We start from the raw sequence: 20,517 nt of genomic DNA on the forward strand, positions 1-20,517 counted from the left end.
AACAGAGCATATGCATCATCTAGTTCAATGTGTGTATTCTGTACTTGAGGAAACACACTCCAATGGGTATAAGCAACTTGTCTCAGACATCCTTAATATAAGTTTTTTCTCTGAATTGTTCTTTGGACTGAATTTCTATTCCATGGATGGAGAATGAATTGTTATTAGTTTTAAGAAATTAAAGTTTGATTTACCTTATTTTCTTTTTTTTCCCTCAGAAGTGTTGCTTTTTGGAGGAGACATCTTAAAATTTGCAGGTATGGGGGCTCACAGAGATGGGAGTGGTAAGGAAGGAGTGCGAGGTGCCTGTGCTCTCACGAAGGAGGTGCTTCACAGAAAGCGGTGGCTGGCTTGAGGCATGTCTGAAGAGGAAGTGTCTATATAGATTTCAGACAAAACAGACTGGCCCCCAGGGCAGTTCAGGAGCCCTCCAGTGTGTCTGTCTCTTCAAGGTGATGCGCTGCTAGCCCTCTGGAAGGTGGAGCGAAGGCAACTGAAAAACATTATCACGGTGGTAATTAAATGTAGCCTGGAGATCCATGGATTGTTTGAAACACAGGAATCTGAAGAAGGCCTGGATATCCGAGTCAAGATCGGTAAGTCCTGAGAAAGGGGAGCTGCTACAGCAGTCTGAAAATGGGTCTCGACCCCTGAGGTGTCTCTCTCCCTAAGAGAAAACACAGAATATGGTGGAACATAGTGGCTCAGCCCACCCATCGTGTCTTGAACTTTGGGGTTGGGCCAACCAGAATGAGTTTTGGCATCCTCACTAGTGAAGGGATTTTGGGCTAATCCTGACATCTACCTCACAGGCTCTTACAAGAAGTGAGTTTAAGCAGTTAGCATAAATACCCACTCTGCAAGTCTTTGTTATCACTATTACTGCTAGTATTGTCAGGTCTTGCCGCTGTCAATCACAGTAATTTAAAGGAACTGTGTATCACCTGTAGGTCGTTCATATACACATTTTGTATACGTGTCATATTTCACAGCATTCTGTCTTCTGTCACTGAGGTACCAAAAGCTTCAGCTCTCAGCTTGAAAACAATCAGAGGGCACAAGGTTAGAATGGGGACCTAGTTGTCAAAATACCTACTCCTTTCCCCTCTGGCTATTGCTGAAATTCAACCCTAAAGGTTTCTTCTTAGTTAAAGCCTCCATCTCGGACAAAACGCATATCCTCTCCGAAAGGAGTTACTAAAGTTATTCTCTTACTCTGAAGTACAAGTAAATTGAAGAAAAGATAAAATCACTTTTGGGGCTGGTGGGGCCATCTAGAGAGCAATGTCCAGAAAGATGAAGACTAGTAGCCAACTTTCTAGCTTTGGGAGAAAGAAGAGCTTTAGAAATCCTGGGCCCATAGAGGCATTTTCTGATTCCTGTATAAAGTCTTAGAAACTACATTTTGCTCTGAGGTAGTACAGTCACATCAAGATTCTGACTGTCCTGAGAACCAGTGCTGCTGGGGAATAATCCAGAGCTTCTCGTGCTTGCCTCCCTGCCAGCACTGGCTGCTGGCCACATCACCATGTTGGTCTTTGGAGATGAAACACGCAACTTCTTCCTGGTGATTGGTCAGGCAGTAGATGATGTGCGCCTGGCACAGAACATGGCGCAGATGAACGATGTCATTCTGTCACCAAACTGCTGGCAGCTCTGTGACCGGAGCATGATCGAAATTGAGAGGATTCCAGATCAGAGAGCAGTTAAGGTAGGTGCAATGTTGTGCTTGCAGAAAGTTCTGTGACTCTGTGCCAGGGGTCGCCTGCAGGAAAGCCACTGGGAAGGCTGGTCCCATGAAGCTCCTGAGGTGGAAGCTCCTCAAGTGGAGACCACCTGAGTTGGACTAACAAGGCTTTAGTCCAGGAGCCAAGGCTGGACATTCCAGAGGAAATGATTCGGCTTCTGTGCTAACTGAAGATACGGACTTTAGGTATGGAGGCCTTTGGTGGAGCTAGTGTCCTTGCTTAAGGAACAGGAAGGGTCTCCTGCCTATTCCCTGGGAGTGGAGGGTTGTCATTTGAGGGCTGCCATTGGCCATCACTTGCGCTACTCAACACCCTCCTAACTCAGGGCCAGGGATCCCTGAGGGTAAGGTTAGGAGGCGAGCGGGGGCAGCTACTTACTGAGGGGAGAGAGGCTTTCCCCACAGCCCCATCTAGTAGCAAACACCTTGGTGAAGTTGGAGACTAACTATAAACAGAACTGTCTTGGGATATGGCCAGTTAGAGAAACTGGACTTGGAACATACGCAGCAGAGAGGAGGGCTGTGCCTCCAGCTGAACCCAGAACAGGTGACAGAGAGGAGGTGGAGAATTTGGGTAGCTGCTGGTGAAGGCAAGAGGCTCTTCCACTTCATGCATCAGTCTACCACCCTCATACCCACCCATCACTCTTCCTGCCATACTCCCCAGGCTACACCAACTCGCTGGCTCACAATGCCCCACTCCCCATCTTCAATCATTCCCTATACCTTTAGAAATTGTTTTAATTTTAATTAATTTTAGACTCACAGAAAAGTTCAAAATCAATAGAGTTTCCATATATCCCTTACTCAGCTTCCCCCAATGTTAACATCTTTCATAATCAGAGTACAGTAGTCAAAACCAGAAAATTGGCATTGGTATGATACCATTCACTAATTAAAAGCCTTCTTTGGACTTCACCAGTTTCCCACTGAATATCGTTGGTGGAATGTTCCAGGATTCTATCCATGATCTCACACTGCATTTTGTTGTTATTTTTACTTAGTCTTCTACAATATATAGCAATTCTTCAGTTTTTCCTTACCTTATTTGACCTTGATACTTAATAAGAATATTGACCATTTTGGTGAATGTCCCTCAATAAGAATATTGACCATTTCGGCGAATGTTCCTCTCTTTGGTATTGCCTGACACTTTCTCATGATTGGACTAAGGTTATTCATATGCGGTGGGAGGCAAGAACACCACAGAAGTGAGTCTGTACCATTCTCCATGAACCATGGAGATCCATGGGGATCCTGATCTTGGTATGAATCTTATTGCTGATGATGCTCCTACTACATTTTTAGGCATCAGCCCCTTTGTCCTCTTATCCTTATAAGAAAGAAATGATATATAGTTTAACCAGATTTTATTTACATTGAAATGTTATGAAAGAAAAAAGAAAAAAGTTCCAAGAGTTGGAAAAGTACACAGGTGAGCTGCCTGATGTGGCCTTGTGTGTACACACTAAAGTTTGAGACCTTAAGGACTAATCAGAAAGATTTTAATGTGAGCACATCCAGATTAAAGAAATCTGGATTTCTTTCTTTTTTACTTTTTTCTTTCTTTGTTGTCTAGATATGCCAGTCTCTGTTTTCCATGTCCTGGACATGAAAAAGCATACTCCCTGCCCTTTCTGCTGAAAAATTCTATTCAAAGAATAAGACAACCCTCAGAATAACCAAAAACTTCTCTCTTTTTTCTTTATTTAGGTTAATTTCTTAAAACCACCTTCTACTTTTAATTTTGATGAATTTTTCACAAAGTGTATGACTTTCATGAATTATTACCCTTCTGGTGACCACAAAAGTAAGTAGATTCTGTGGACAAGAGCCTTTATCTCTACCAGTAGTCAATAGGGTCTTATGAACACCAAGGGCTCTATTGTAAGTGGCTGGCCTCCTCAATACACCTCCCAGTCCTCAGCAGCACACAAAAGGAACCTCTTCCCATTCCTAATTACAGCAATTCCAAGTACAACCCTCCTTAGGCCCTCCACCTCTGCTCTGGCAATGAGTCTTCTCCCTCATTTTCTAAACATGTGCAAGTCTGCCCCATGATTAAGGAAAAATAAAACTTCTATGAACCCTACTTTCCCCTCCTAATTTTCACCACTAAAACTCTTAGAAGAGTAACCTATATGTCTGTATTTCCTCTTCTATCTTCTCTTATTTATTCACCCAATAAACTTGGGTAAAAATTGCATATGCCTAGTGTGTGTGTGTGGGGGGGGTGCATGTGTTCACCTACTCTTCAGTCTTGAGCCCCTGACATCTAGCTTCTAGCCACTTCTCCTGTCTACTGAGACTATTGAAGGCAGGGCCACCAATGACCATCAATTTGCCAAAGCAGGTGACCTCTCTTCATGCCTTATCCTAGCTGGTTGGCCTTAGATTACTCTCTTTCTTTGGACATGAGCTTCGCCTCTTTCCTCGGGTTCATGAATATTCTTTCCTAGTTTTGCTTTTACACCTTAAGCCACCTGTTTTCACTACCTTTGCTTAGTCTCCTTCCCGTTCCTTAAATGTTGGTAATTCTAGGGATCTATCCTTGACCTTCTAGTCTTTCCTACTCCCCTCTTGGAAATCCATTCTATTCATTTATGCCTGACTTCCCTAGGACTCTCAGCAGACTGGGACTAGGGTGGAGAAAGGAGGAGCATAGGGCATGAAATTTAAGGAGGCAATAGTCATGGTCTTGCAAGTTGCTTGCCTCACATAAGACCCAGCTGTAACTGTCAGAATTCAGCCCTGACTTTTGTCATGATTTCTAGACTCATAAAAAAATTGCCATTGGGTCATCTCCACTAGATGTCAAACAGGTACTCCAACATTAACACATTATTAAAAAATTGTTAAAGACAATTTAGGTGATGCAAACAATCTTGAATGCTTCATGAAGTGGACAGTCTCCTTTAGGAGACCTGCAAAGTGGGGTGGAAGACAAGCAACTTTTGTAAGATCTACAGTAAAGAATAAGGAAGCAACAAAAAGAAAATATCCAACTGTCTGGGGCCACATAGTCAACGTTATTTGGAGTGAAAAGACGGAGAGTTGGCTTGCATTTGAGGATTGGCTGGCTAGATACACTGCATTTCTGGTCAACTGAGGCATTTTCAGGGACATGACAGTTCCCGAAGTTTTGGTTTGCTGACCACAGGCAGAAGAAGCAGCTCCAGCATGGGCCTAGAAATTTTTTTCAACAATGTCTAAATTCTAAGCTACTTGTGTTTCCCCAACAATTGTTTCTTCCTCCACACTAGAAACTTCAAGAGCATCTTTGAATCATTCTCCTTCCTCATCATCTAAGTACAAGCCTTACATATTTCTAACACTAAAAATAGTAGATTATACTTTTACTAAGCTGTAGTATGTAATGGGGCAGGAGGTAGGACAGGAGGGAAACTGTTGGAAAATTGACTGGAAATAGCCAAGAACCCTACAGCTCCAGAGATGAAGAAGGTCCAGTGACACCCCTTGAGATCTAACTCATCCCATCTCCTAGGTCTTATGGGTGCCTTCAATGAAGAAACTCTTCAGGCTTTGTTTTGGGCACTGCAGTATCACAAAGCAATTCTGATGCTAGGACCTGGAGTTAGCACAGATTTCATAGGTTAAGTTCTCTCCAAGAGCTTCCTGCAACTTCAGCAGCCAACCAGCAATCAGCTCTGGGATCACCAGGCCACCTACACTTCTGACAATTGTCTGACAACAATCTAGGGGTTCCCCCCCACAATAATTTACTAGAATGACTCCCAGATTTTAGGGAGGTGCTATGTTTATGATGTCACTTTTATTGTGAGGGAAATAAATCAGGACCAGCCAAATCAAGGGAACATAGGATAAAGTTTGAAGAGTCCCTACCATGAGGCTTCTGTGTCCTTAGGGATAGCACCCTTCCTACACATCTATTGTGTGGTTACCAACCGAAACCAGTTCATCCAGGCTTTGGGTGTTCAGTTTTTATTGGGGTTTTATTAAGTCAGCATGATTGATTAAATCATTGGCCATGTGATTAAACTCAATCTTAAACCCTTGCCCTCCTCAGAGGTCGCAAGTCAGGCCCATATCACATGGTTCAAAGCCCCAACCCTCTCCTCCCATGGTTGCTGTTTTCAGCATAACCAACCCCATCCTGAGACCTCATTAGCATAAATTCAGCTGTGGTCCAAAGGTCCTACCATGAAGAACAAAGACAATCCCATTGTTTGAGAAATTCCAAGATTTTGAAGTTACTTCCCAGGTACCAGGACCAAAAACCAGCCAAATTCTTTATTTTACTTCAGGCACACCTACTTCTCCATAACATTGACACTATAGTACCTAGACCTTTATAACTCCTGCCCCCTTACCTCCCTCAGTCTGTTCCATATGGTTTCTTCTTCTTTTTTTTAAGATTTATTGATTTATTTGAGAGACAGTGAAGGGAGGAAGGGCAGAGGGAGAGAATCTTCAAGCAGACTCCCTGCGGATCGCATAGCCCTACTTGGGGCTCTATCTCAAAACCCATGAGATCATGACCTGAGCCAAAACCAAGAGCCAGATGCTTAACTGACTGAACCATCTAGGTGCCCCATATCATTTCTTCTTAATCTCCGGTACTCACAGCCAGGGGAGAATCTTCACCATCCTTTAACATACTGTGCTCATTCTTGAGTGTCACTGACTTGGTCCCTCTGCTAGGCATGGCCTCCTCAATCCTAGTACCATGCCAGAGTCATTCAAGATCCAGTAAAATTCTTGGGGTACCTGGATGGCTCAGTCAGTTGAGTTCCTGCCTTCAGCTCAGGTAGTGATCCCAGGGTCCTGGGATGGAGCCCCATGTCAGGCTCCCTGATTAGCGGGAAATCTGCTTCTCCCTCTCCCCACCCTTCTGCTCTCTCACTATCTCTCTCTCTCAAATAAACAAAATTTTTTTAAAAGATCCAGGAAGATTCTCTAGTTCTCCTGTGAACCTCTTTCTGATTAAACCACTTCATATTGACAACTTCTTCCTCTTTATAATCTATTAACCCATTTGACCTTTTCTTTTCCTTTTTAACTTTTCCACATATGTTATATTTGAACATAGAATGAGTAAGTGCCTCCAGGAAAAAGCCCAAGCTTCCTAATTATTTTTTTATTCCTATGTAGTGCCTAGAATGATATTTTGGGTTTTTCTTTTCTTTTTTTTTAAGATTTTATTTATTTATTCATGAAAGATACACAGGGAGAAGCAGAGACATAGGCAGAGGGAGAAGCAGGCTCCCCTATGGGGAGCCTTGATGTGGGTGGGACTCAATCCCAGGACCTCAGGATCATGACCTGAGCCAAAGGCAGACACTCAACCACTGAGCCAGCCAGGTGCTCCCTAGCATGGTATTTTGAATATACTAGGCTTTGAATACACTCAATAAACAGTTTTAAAAGAATTTCCTTCTTTATTTATATTCTTTAAGACTTCATTTTTAGTTTTCATCTCTTTTTTTTTTTTGCATTGTCATTCTGTTCCATGCTGAAAACCTATCACCATTTTCTCTCTCTCTCTCAATCTTTTTTTTTTTTTTTTTTTTAGTTTCTTCAAGCTCATTCCTGTCACTTCCTATTAGTCTAGAGTATGGAACTGTTAACCATCATAGTGATAGGAACCATAAAAATTATGAAACCCAGGCACCTGGGTGGCTCAGCAGCTGAGCGTCTGCCTTTGGCTCAGGGCGTGATCCTGGAGTCCCAGGATCGAGTCCCACATTAGGCTCCCTGCATGGAGCCTGCTTCTCCCTCTGCCTGTGTCTCTGCCTCTCTCTGTGTGTCTCTCATGAATAAATAAATAAAATCTTTTAAAAAAAATTATGAAACCCCATTGAGGGCAGCCCTGGTGGTGCAGTGGTTTGGCACTGCATGCAGCCTGGGGTGTGATCCTGGAGACCCGGGATCAAGTCCCCATGTCGGGCTCCCTGCATGGAGCCTGCTTCTCCCTCTGCCTGTGTCTCTGCTTCTCAGTCTCTCTCTCTCTCTCTGAATAAAATAAATAAATCTTAAAAAAAAAAAGAAAGAAACCCCACTGAGTTTTTTTCCAGATGAGGAAATGAGGGACCACCAGGGCAAAGAGGTGATTTGTCCAAGGCCACACAATGAGTTGGTATCAAACCAGGGATCAGAAACCCAGATATCAGAAGTCTCCTGAATCTTACCTGTGCTCCTCCTTCACCTCTGCTGTCCCCTTTATTCTGTCTTCCTTTTCTGTGGTCATACTCTCATCTATTTGCATCCTCTGTGGCAATAGCTTTAGCTCAAGTCTGTAAATAAAAGTCTCCCCAAGTTCTGAAGTGTAACCACAACTATAACAGGGTTTTGAGCTCTATGCAACTGAATTGTGGGAAACCTGCAACTTCAAAGAACTTCTTCGTGGATTTTCCTTGGTTCTATTTGGCTACAAGGTGTCCCAGAGTCCCCTGACTGGACTGTGAAGACCACCAACTAAGGGAACAGGGGTTGGAAGGCTCTTGTCTCTAGCTCTGCAGAACCACGCTTCCTTTTCTGATCCTGCTCCTCCTTCTGCTCTCTTAGACCTCTTGAGGCTTGCGTGCATGCTGGAGTCTGACCCTGAGCTGGAGTTGTCCCTACAAAAATATGTGATGGAAAGCATATTGAAGCAGGTATTTGCACAGTTTAATTTATTGACTTTTGAGGTGTCAGGGATCTTGGACATCAGGAAAGATCAAGAAAACCAGTAGCTAGTAAAATGTTTCATTAAATTAAGAGATGGGGCTGACTTTCTCCATGTGTGGGTGACTACAAAATGTATTCTTCAAATCGGTATACTTTTAAGAATTAAAGGAGGCATTATTCATAATTACACTGTGACAATGGGCGTAAACCAGGACTGTGTGTTTTATACAACTGGGCAGATAGGAACTATCTTTCCCAAGCAAATAACATGTGGTCACCCTTTCTATATGCCACATAGCAGAAAGATCTCAAGTGAATTAACATTGGTATGCTATTTCTCTAAGTCACTCACCTTAGATCTTGAGCTCTGAGATTAAAAGTACAGATAATTAGAATGCCCAGAACTACCTCCATTCCCTAAAATTTTCCATTTTTATTCACTTAGATCTAGGCTCTCTTAAATATATTAATTCATGTGAATCTCAACACTCACCATATGCCAGGCATTCTGCTCTTGTGTATTTATTCTTCACAATTCTTGCTAGATATCTTTATTTCCATTTTATATGTGAGAAAACTAAGACCCAGAAGGATACCAGGAACTTTCCTGAGGTATAAAGTAAGAGCTGTAGCTAGGATTTGAACCTTGTTCTGTCTGAATCTTACTTTTTTAAAAGATTTTATTTATTTATTCATGAGAGACAGAGAGAAAGAGAGGCAGAGACACAGGCAGAGGGAGAAACAGGCTCCATGCAGGGAGCCGGATGTGGGACTCGATCCCGGGTCTCCAGGATCACACCCTGGGCTTCTGAAGGCAGGCGCTAAACTGCTGAGCCACCCAGGGATCCCCTGAATCTTACATTTTTTGCACATGCTGTACACCTTCCTAATACATGCATGTTTTAACCCTTAATTCCATCAAAATGCAGTTTTGTCTTGGAGGAAATCTCAGGCAAGCCTGAACAGTGGGCAGCTGCCTTCACAGTGTGAGTGGAAGTGGTATCAGAACATACCCCTCCATCTTCAGCCCAATTTAGAAGCACTACCTCTAGTATCTACAATTGTTTGACTCTTCAAGATTTTTGAAGCTCCAGAAAGACTTCCCCTTCCAACCTCCAAGAGATATAACTACATTATGCTTCTTTAGCTGCAATTGCTGAGAACAAAGTCTACAGGAATGGGATACAAGATAGACTCCATGAGTCACCAGGAAAATTGTGGGTAGGAATGATGTACAGTGGGTGAAGAGATACAGTTAAGGGAGCTAAAAGGAGGCAAAAGATAAACCTTTCACTACAGAACCAAGACTGGTTCTGCATCTAAAGAATAGACTCCTCAGAGATGCAGAGATCACATTTTTCAAATCATAACTCAGAACACTCAGTCTGATGGAATAATTTTCAACTCGTTTATTTGCTAGATTTAATCTTTAATAATATTTAATATTAATTTTTTATTTAGTGATTTTTTTGTGAAATCAAAGAAAGTCATCACATCGATTTTTTTAGAAATTATTTAATCATCTTATATGAAGAGAATAAAATTGCCTGAAACCAGGACTGTCCCAGACAGTTAGGAAGCATGACTGCAGGATTTCCTATGCACAATTCCCTCTTTTGTCTAGAAGATATGTTTTATATTGTCCGTGGAGCATCTGATACTTTTGTGCCATTTGAAGAGAAAACGCAAAGATTTTCCTCCATTGGTTTGTTATGCACTTAACTTTAACAAAATTCAAGAATGATGATAGGCAGGCATGATTTGGGAACACCCTTCCTTCCTTTCCCTGGGCCTGTTGTGGATGGACGTGGAGAGAAGGAGCAGAATGAAATACACCGCCCAGGGATACAGGTGTGAGCTGTAAATGGAACCTGGAAATTTGGGTTCCTTGTGACCCTGGGGAACTTGTGTTATTGCTCCATGTCTTAGTTATCTAATCAGTGAAGTGGGGATAATATGATTTTATTTCCTTCAAAGATAAAGTGGGATAGAATAGAAAGTATTCCAGACGAACTACCCTGGGCTGTGAAATATAAGGTTGGATTACATAGGGGGGGTCCCTGGGTGGCTCAGCGGTTTAGCACCTGCCTTTGGCCCAGGGCCTGATCCTGGAGTCCTGGGATCGAGTCCCACGTTAGGCTCCCAGCATGGAGCCTGCTTCTCCCTCCTCCTGTGTCTCTGCCTCTCTCTCTCTCTATGTCTATAATAAATAAATAAATAAATAAATAAATAAATAAATAAATAAATAAATCTTTAAAAAAAAAAAGGTTGGATTACATAATATGCTATTCTTGTCCCTAAATTTTAAGAGAGCCAAAAGGAACAATACTTCTTTCTCTTTCTGTGATGGCTCATACTCGCACTAGGGAGCTAGCAGTTGGGGCAAGGGTGAGATGTTCATGGTTGTGGTGTTCACTAGGAAGTATGGAGGTTCACATTGGGAGAGATTTGAATAGTGCATTCCATTTCCATCTGCTCGACTTTGGGCTGACTCTGCCATGTTGTACCTCATGCATTCTGATAACTTCAGCTTTCTCTAGGATCTTCAAAGGCAGGCAGCCCAGGTGGCTCAGAGGTTTAGCACTGCCTTCAGCCCAGGGCCTGATGCTGAAGACCCAGAATCGAGTCCCACATCAGGCTCCCTGCATGGAGCCTGCTTCTCCCTCTGCCTGTGTCTCTGCCTCTCTGTGTGTGTGTGTGTCTCATGAATAAATAAATAAATAAATAAATAAATAAATAAATAAATAATCTTAAAAAACAAAAAAGAATCTCCAAAAGCTAGTTCCCAAGCAGTGATAAAGTCAGGGAGGTGGAGTTGTGTCCACTGGCAAGGACACATGCTAAGGAAAGCTGCTCTTGTCCCCACAGATTGATGACAAACAGCTTCGGGGTTATTTGTCTGAGCTCCGCCCAGTGACGATTGTGTTTGTGAACCTGGGGTTTAAGGACCAAGACAAAGCAGAAGTCATAGGCTCAGCCATCCAAGATGCCTGCATGCACATCAGTTCCGTCCTGAGGATCTTCCGAGGTCAAATCAATAAAGTTTTCATGTTTGACAAGGTAAATATGAACTAAGGGGGTGGAAACCTACCAATAATTTAAAGTTAGCACTCACACCTATGGACATTGATGAAGGAAAGAAGAGGCACTTTTAACCTAAAAATATCCATTTTTATTTATAATTACGGAAATAGCTTATCTGGTGGATTCGGCACTATGTGCCAGGCATTGTTCTCAATGCATTACACCTATTAACTCATTTCACCTCTAAGAGTAGGTGCTGAGACACTGAGACACTGAAACAAGGTGAGATTAAGTTTTGCTCATGATCATCCACTTAGTGTGGAATAGAGTGGGCTAGATTCAAACCTGGGTAGTGTGCCTTCCCAGGGTAGTGTCCTCAAGTGCTATGCTCTACTAGCTCTCCTTGTGGGCGCATCTCTACCCCCTCATCTCCCAGGCATTTGGGGTCTGGTGTCTAGTAACCATTACACCCCAGAAGCCTGTTTCCAAGAATCCCTACCTGCCGTATCTACACCGCCAGTTCCCCTTCCAGCTTCGTGGGGGTGGGGGTGGGGCATGGCAGGGAGGGAGAGGGCAGGTGGCACCTCTAGCTTCTGGGTGTTTTTCATCTGCTCTTAATTCAGAGAAAAACGTGTCATAGACAAATTACCACAGAGGTGCTAGTGAGAATTGATTCCCCATCTGAAGTGCTTTTGCATCGAAAGAGGAGAGCACTAAAGTACTGCCTCACTCACACTCACTCATCCATTTATTGGGCATTCTGCAGAAAGGGTTACCCCCTAGTCTTTACACAGAACCTGAATCAAGGCTTCCTTTCTCCCATCAAGACAGAGCCCAGCACCAAGTAGGATCTGACACTTAGACTCTTTTTGGAGAAGGTTGAAGAAATCAAGGCATTCTCTTTTGCATTTCATCTCGATATAACATATACAGACTGAAATCTGTAGCCCATTGTCCTTTAATTATTATGCTCTTTTCTTAGAGACAACAGCATCTGACTGAGGTAATTTTTTAGGTGATTGAAACTAAAAATGCCAAGCTTCAGAGTTTAATCTCTGCTTGGAACAGTTAAATTTATGCCAAGAAAAACCACTCTCAGTTTAAGCCTTTATCTCTAAGAATAATAAAATATCTGAAAAAAACATTATAGTTTACAAAATGTGACATTATATCAAGTTTACATTCTATGTGTATATAATGTTACATATTTTTACAAATATAGCATTAAATTTACAAAAGTATATATATGTATAAAATATGGAATATATATTATGTAAGGTGTATATATACTATAAAGTAGTTTACAAAGTTATATATGTGTGTATCTATACACACACGCGCACACACACACATAACCCTCATTCTAGTAGCCAAAGCAACCTTGACAGGTCTGTTATATTCATTTGCAGATTGAGAAACTGAGGTTCACAGTGTGTGGTTAACCAAGTTTCCAGAATTGTGAAGTGACCTGAGAACACAAATTTTCTGATTGCAGTGCTGGTGCATATTGCTCTGTGCTGCTTCTCAGATTTAAACTTAGCACCTTGTAGCATAAGATCTTGGCGGCAAGGGAAGAGACAAGTGAGTGCACATGTAGCCCAGTACAACCCATTATCTCTGCAGAAAAGCAAGCCCCCCTCAGGCTTGAGCCCTACTGTTGCTGATGCCCTAGAAATTATATGAAGTTTACTAAAAATAAAATAGATATGAGAGAAATCATGATGAAATGTGATCCAAAAAGTGAAAGTTGCTGCCCACCTTCCACTGGGCCTTTGGACTGGTCCACTATAAAGATCACCACGCACCAGCTATGTTTGCTGACTCTCTCCCTCACAGGGCTGCTCCTTCCTCTGTGTCTTTGGCTTCCCTGGGGAAAAGGCTCCTGATGAGGTCACTCATGCCTTGGAAAGTGCGGTGGATATATTTGACTTCTGCTCTCAGGTTCAAAAAATCCAGTGAGTGTTGACCTTGATCCCATCTGGTGGTTCCTGAGGTTTTTTAGTAGCTGGGGAGATAAGACAAGTGTCAGGGAACAGGAAGTAAGAAGAGGGCTGTTCTTGACTGGAACCCCTTCTGTTTTTGTATTTATTATTCAGGGCCAACCCAGCTGGGATGCAGGGATAGAGGTATAGTAAAGGCAAAGTGCAGAAAGGACACTCTTAAAAAGTCAAAATTTAGCAGGTTTGCAAGAAAATCTAATTGGGTTGTCTCTATGCTCTTACTTCTTGGTAAAGGTTGAACTACCAACACCATGTAGGAGACCTGAGTTTATTTTTAATAACTAGGAAATACAATGAGTCCTTTGGCTGGAAATTCATATATTCATCTGGCCTCAAGATGATATACTCACTGTAAAATTGTTAAGAAAATAAGATTTACTGTCCCCAGCCCTGGCTGCCTAAAAGCCCAGGCCCTCAGAGTCATCCAATCTGAGCACCCCAATGACCCAACTTGTAGCTCTACTTTGACAGGTATCACCCCCTTGCTCTAAATATTTCCACCACGTCAGCCCCTAGTCACCTATATACTCAGCCATACTCATGTGTTGACACAGTTAGCTTTTGATGCCACATACTATATCTGAGTTCCTTCCTTTCAAAATAATGACTTTGTTCTTTCTAGCAATAAGATACTTAAATCATTTACAACCAGTCACTCTATTTTGGAAGTCCACCTGAGGTGATGAGAAGTTATTTTCTAGAAAAGTCACTCAGATGAATACCTAAAAATAGCAGAAAAGTGAACTGACTTATCACTTCTAAGAACTTAGTTCTGTGTCTCAAACTGTTCCTCCTTCCCATTTCTAGGCCCTGTACAGTGGCCCGAAATTCCCCACAATGAAAGACAGTTACCTGTTGAAAATCCTTTCCCTGTCCCCCTGCCCTATTCATCATCATGTCCCCACCCTCCCCACTTTCTCTCTGCCCATTATCTTTCCCTTTTGCCTTACAACTCTCTTGCTTTCTTCCGGGCACCAGTACTGTTTCCATCGGCGTGGCCAGTGGGATTGTCTTCTGTGGAATCATCGGACACTCTGTGAGACATGAGTACACAGGTGTGCTGAGCTAGCTCATCTCGCCTCACCTTGCCACCCTGCTTTGTGGGAGGAAGGGCTAAACTAAGTGAGACATGGCCTTCTAAAGCTTAGAGTCTTCCAGGAGAAACCAAGCCATGTAGCTTCACCTATTGGCAGCTCATTGCTTACAAAGTGTGCATTTCTGGGGCTCTACATGAGTATCAAATATATAGTCATTCAAGGGTAACAACAGAGGAGAGGCCCTCAGCTCATGCAATGAGGAGGCCTTTATAATAATTTCCTGTGAACATTAGACAGTTACACCTCTTAATTCCAATTTAAAAATCCTAAAGAAGAATATTGGTATTCTTGATAAATAATACAAATCTCAAAATAAAATGGAAAGTAAATGTTATCTCAAGATTTCATGGCTTTTACTTCCCTTCTCAACTCTATTACAGTTTAAGATATTAAGAAACAATACATCTAAAATACTGAAATAGTTATACCTGAAATGATAGGATGTGTGAGATTTTCCTCAAAATAATGCAGGGTGGCAAGTAGATGGGAGTTAGAATGGGGCAGGATTGGCCATGGGTTTGTCACTTTGGGGACTGAGTGACAGGTATGTGGAGATTCATGATACTATGCTTTATTGCATGGCCAAATGCAATAAATGCATTTCCATAATATACAGTTTTTTTAAAGAATATCTTGATCAGAAGTGTTTGTGTTAATATTTAATATTAACAGAGTGCAATATTTAATACCTACTTAGTAGTAATATTGAAGGCTTATTAGCATTGAGGCACTATTGAAAGTGATGTGCATGAATTGACTCATTAATCTTTATAAACTGCCCCCTGAGAGGGATACTGTTATCATCCCCACTTACAGATCAGGAAATGGAGGCATGGGAGAATCTGGAAGTACTAATTTGCCTGAGTAATTTGGTAGAGGTAGAGCTGGGGATCGAACCCACGCAGCTTGCTACAGACTCTATGTACCACAGTGTATTACCCTTTAAAATATTCCCTGAGTCTGTCTTACACATACATCCCTCCCAGCCCTGTTTACTCACTTTTAAGAAATTGCCCACGGGGTGCCTGAGTGGCTCAGCTGGTTAAGCATCTGCCTTCCGGCTCAGGTCCTGATCTCAGGGTCCTTAGATAGAATCCCGCATCAGGCTCCCTGCTTAATGGGGAGTCTGCCTCTTCCTCTGCCCCTCCCCTTGCTCATGCACTCACTTTCTGTCAGTCCCTCTCTGTCTCTATCTCTCAAAAATGAATAAATAAAATCTTTTTAAAAGAGAGAAACTGCCAAATGAAGCTGATTGATTTCGAAAATGAAATGAGATGAAAAATTGCACATATAGGAACATTACAGATACAATTTTGTTCCTCTCCTGAGGTCACTTTTCTCTGCCCAAGCTTGTGGTTGTCTTGTAGCTGTACCTCATCTAGAGCCCTCAGGCGTGTGGCCACCACATATATAAAACCCTCTCTTTATACAAGACACTTTTATCTCTGAGTACATTGTTCTCATGGCCTCCCAGGAGAGGTAGAAACTGTGCTGATAGCTGATCAAGTTAACTCCCTGTATATTTTTAAATAACCATTGGCAAAATAAGGGTAATCACAAGCGAGACTTCTGTATCATTCATGAGAAGCGAAAGGAGTAACAAGTGAATATGCCCTTTGGGGACAGTATGTTTCAGATTACATTCTGCTAGTTCAATGTCTGTTTTCTCCCTGGTCTTTGCCTTTCTCCTTTCTGTTTTAGTAATTGGTCAAAAAGTCAACATAGCTGCCAGGATGATGATGTACTACCCAGGGATCGTGACATGTGACTCTGTCACCTACAATGGCAGCAACCTACCAGCCTACTTTTTTAAAGAGCTTCCAAAGAAGGTTATGAAAGGTGTTGCAGATTCTGGACCAGTCTATCAGTGTTTGGGACTTAATGAGAAAGTGTGAGTGTGGGGCATTTATTTTGTGGTATCTTTTAGTAAAGAAGTGGGAAAATTATGATAACAAAAATCATCAGTCCCCCATGTCGGATCCAAATCCAACTTATGAAATTAAAATCTGTTCCCTTCCCAGAACAAGGCCCAGATTTCAAAATCCTTTATCTTTCTCTATCCTACTGATATTATAAATGGTGTAAGATCCCATTCCACCATCACTACTGATAATCTGAGGGTGATTCTTCAAATGTTGTACAAATAGAACAGAGAATCCCCTCTTGTGAGTATCTCTTTGGACCCAGATGGACAAAGTGACCAATCATTAACCGTATGCTGATCATACCAACTGTATGCCAGGCATCAATAGGGCCAAAAGAGTAGAAGATATTGTTCCTTCTCTAGGTCTTTAGTGAAATATATTTCTTCAAAGCCCAGCTTAGATGTATGAGTATCACCTTGGTACTTAAAATCCTTCAGTGGTTTCTAATCATCTTCATGATCATGTTCAAATTCCTCGAAATGATGTATAAGGTAACCACCTGCTTTTCGAACTTCATCTCCTCCTGTGCCCCTTCTCTGGGCTATCTAAATAGATTGTCCTCTCCATCATCCACCCTATCTCCAGACTACTGGGAAACCACAGTCAACTTTTGCAATCTAGCTTAGGGATTTATTCCTTCATGAGGCTGGCTCTGGAGTTGCCCAATCCAGCTCAGACAATCCAGCTTTATCTTCCTCCACATACCCATCACAATTACTGACCTGATCTGCTTTTCACTGACTACATTATGAGCTCTTTGAGGACAGTGGCTGTTTCTTGTCCATTTTTATATACCCAGTACTTGGCATATAGTGGGCACTCATAGTGAATAAATGAATGAGTAAGTGGAAAGTGGAGAGGTATTATTCTTTATATTAGCAGGCTAGAATCTAGGTCTTAAAGGATCAGATAAAAGAATCAAGGCTCCAGTTGGTTCAAGGAGTCTTTATTATTTGCCTTTGTATTCCCAGGCTGCAGCACTGTACTTGGCATGTGTAGACCATCAATAAAATGCTGTTTGAATAAATGAGTGAATAATACTAATTTTTTGTGGACCCTTATTAAGTGCCAGGCACTCTACCTCAAAATATATAATTGACTCTAGTATCAACCATATCAGGTAGAATCGATTATTATCTCCAGTTTATAAATTTTGAAGCTGAGATTCAGAGATGTTAAATGACTTGCCCATGGTCATAAATCTAGTAAGCAATAAAGCCAAGACTCAAAATGCCACAATAATCTGCATTATAGGCAGCCACAAAACCTTAGTGGTATGTACCACAATAAACACTCATTTATCCCACCAAGAAGTGGGGCTTAATTGATCTTGGCTGGATTTGACTGATCTTGACTAGGCTTGTTCATATGCCTGGGGCTCAACAGGTTGTGGGTCAACCCAGGACCATGTCAGGTGGGATAACTGGGAAGTCTGGCTGACATAATGGGGAGAGTTTGGCTTTTTGTGACTCATCTTTTATCAGACTGGCCCAAGCATGTTGCCGTGGCAATATCAGAAGAGCAAGAGAGAGCAAGCCCAAGCACTTTTCAAGTCTCTCTGTTGTGTTTAATAACATCCCTTTGGTAAAGCATTCACAGAACTGAGCCTAGGGAAGGAGGGCACTCCAGAGTGACGTAGCACCGGGCATAGAAACAAGTAGGGGTGAGCAAGTGGGGCCATCATGCAGTCAGTGTACCACAGAAACCCAGGACTACCTGATCCCAAAGGCTGGCTGCCTCTTAGTTTTTCTAGACCATTGCTGCAGATAAGAGAGTATAGAAATTCACATACAAATATGAACAGGGCCTGGTTCTTGCCCTGAAAATTCACAATTTAATGGGGAAGACTAACATATACAACATACAAAATTAGCAGATGGCATCTGCTATAACAAAGACATAACAAAACAGTATGATAGTGCAGGCAAGGGAATGATCCATTGGACCAAAAAGCCTCCTTCAAGAAATAATATTATGCAATGGCCAAGTGTACATACCCTGGTCTGGTTCTATAGATACTTCTTCTTTTTTTTTTTAAGATTTTATTTATCCATGAGAGACACACAGAGAGAGGCAGAGACACAGACAGAGGGAGAAGCAGGCTCCTCGCAGGGACCCTGATGCGGGACTCAATCCTGGACCCTGGGGTCATGCCCTGAGCCAAAGGCAGATACTCAACCCCTGAACCACTCAGACACCCCAACTTATTCTGTCAGTATCCTCTGTCACTGTCACTACTACACATGGGATCTTGGGCAAGTTAAACTCTCTGCACCTCAATTTTCTCATTTGTAAAATGGACATAATAGTACTTCCTTAAAAAGGTTTTTGTCAGGAATAAAGGATGATACACGTAGAGCACTTGAAATGGTGCCAGGCACATAGTAGGTACTCACCAAAAGATGGGCTATTATTGTTTGAGCACTTGATAGAATATTTCCAAGTCTATGGGTCCCATAATGGTGTCTGGTTTCCCTAGAAAGGGATTCGTTTCCACCAGTGCAGACTCACAAGCATTTATTGAACACTGTACCAGGCACTATGGTAAAGGCTCTACATTAAGTTGTTTGGACTCTCTATTACCAGGTAAGAACTTCTCTTTTTCTCTTCCCCCCTGGCATCTGTAGTCCTTGAGTCAGGAGATAGACTGTTTTTAGAGATTGAAAAGGAGACTTTCTGGGAACTAAGAATGAAACCCTCTTGCTCTTGGTATTTCCCTGTTCTAACTCTAACTAACATCTTTTCTTTCCTTCTCTTCAGCATGTTTGGTATGGCATATCTCATCTGCAACAGAAATGAGGGCTACCCTTTGCTGGGTAGGTAGTGGGCCTTGATTTTTAAACTTTTTTATTGAACTATAACAAAACATTCAGAAAAGTACACCAATGTTACACCTGCATCTTACTGAATTATTTCAAAATGAGCATACAACCACCATCCAGGCAAAGAAATAGAAAAATAACAGTACACCAGGAACCCTCACACACTTTATTCCTCACCCTTTCCCCAAGATGTCTAACACCTTAAATCACTCAGGCCTGTTTGTGATATCCCTATAGGGGAAAGTACAATGTGTAATTACATATGCTTTCTTTCAGTCAGATTTATGTTATGAAATTCATCATGGTAGTAAGTGTAGCAGTAATTCACTTTCTTCACTATGTAGTATTCCATTTTATAAATATACAACAATTTATTCTTTCCATCATTGTACAACATTTGAGTTATTTCCAGTTCTTGGTTTTTATTAATAATACTGCCATATAGACTCTTATACATGTCTTTTGGCAAACACATGTACATGTTTCTGTCGAGCACATATGTAGGGGTGAAACTGTCAGGACAGAGGGCAGAGTTTTGGTAGATGATGCCAAACAATCTCCAAAATGGTTGTATTTGTTTGTATTCTGACTAACAGTGCTATGAGATTTCCAGTTGCTCCTAATCCTTACCAACAATTTAAACAGTCCTTGTAATTTTAATAAATCTGTTGGGTATGTAGTGGTGTCTTATTGTGATTTCCATTTGCATTTCCCGAATATGGTTGAGCTCCTTTTTCATATATTTATTGGCCCTTTGGACATTATCTTTTATAAAGCATCTATGCAAATCTTTTGCCTATTTTTCAATTGGGTTGTATGTTTATAGAACTCTTGGAATTTTTTATATATCCTAAAAATGGGTATACTGTCATTTGTTTTTCTGGTACATAACTTTCCCATGCTGTGCTTGCCTTTTTACTCTGTTGATTATGTATTTAATGAACAGAATATTTTAATGTAATCCATTTTGTCAATCTTTTATAGTTAGTACTTTTGTATACTTTTAGAAATTTTTCTTCATCCAAAAGTCATGAAGATATTTTTTTAGATTCTCTTCCAGTAAAAAAAAAAAAAAAAAAAAAAAGATTCTCTTCCAGAAATTTAGCTTTAGATCTGTGATCTATCTGGCAGTGGCAGTGATATTTTTGTGATTCTTGGTGACAGAGACCCTATTGTAAGAAAGCTAACTCTAGACTAGACAGGGAAGTGGACATAAAAGGAGGGACGGATATACCTTTTATGGGAAGAGACCCT

General features: G+C 41.5%; 1 protein-coding gene across 1 annotated transcript in view; it reads left to right on the top strand.

Moving 5' to 3' along the window:
- ADCY10 (adenylate cyclase 10) overlaps nucleotides 1–20,517 on the top strand; it is an 82,743-nt gene that overhangs the window by 8,481 nt on the left and 53,745 nt on the right. Inside the window, exons 4-13 of the mRNA XM_055323443.1 lie at nucleotides 219–257; nucleotides 453–596; nucleotides 1,506–1,711; nucleotides 3,461–3,557; nucleotides 8,294–8,382; nucleotides 11,264–11,455; nucleotides 13,256–13,374; nucleotides 14,398–14,474; nucleotides 16,218–16,407; nucleotides 19,202–19,257. Coding sequence (XP_055179418.1) covers nucleotides 219–257; nucleotides 453–596; nucleotides 1,506–1,711; nucleotides 3,461–3,557; nucleotides 8,294–8,382; nucleotides 11,264–11,455; nucleotides 13,256–13,374; nucleotides 14,398–14,474; nucleotides 16,218–16,407; nucleotides 19,202–19,257 — 1,209 coding nt within the window. The remainder of the gene's footprint in view (nucleotides 1–218; nucleotides 258–452; nucleotides 597–1,505; nucleotides 1,712–3,460; nucleotides 3,558–8,293; nucleotides 8,383–11,263; nucleotides 11,456–13,255; nucleotides 13,375–14,397; nucleotides 14,475–16,217; nucleotides 16,408–19,201; nucleotides 19,258–20,517) is intronic.

This window comes from Nyctereutes procyonoides, unplaced genomic scaffold, assembly GCF_905146905.1.
Source record: "Nyctereutes procyonoides isolate TBG_1078 unplaced genomic scaffold, NYPRO_anot_genome, whole genome shotgun sequence".
Taxonomy (NCBI): domain Eukaryota; kingdom Metazoa; phylum Chordata; class Mammalia; order Carnivora; family Canidae; genus Nyctereutes; species Nyctereutes procyonoides.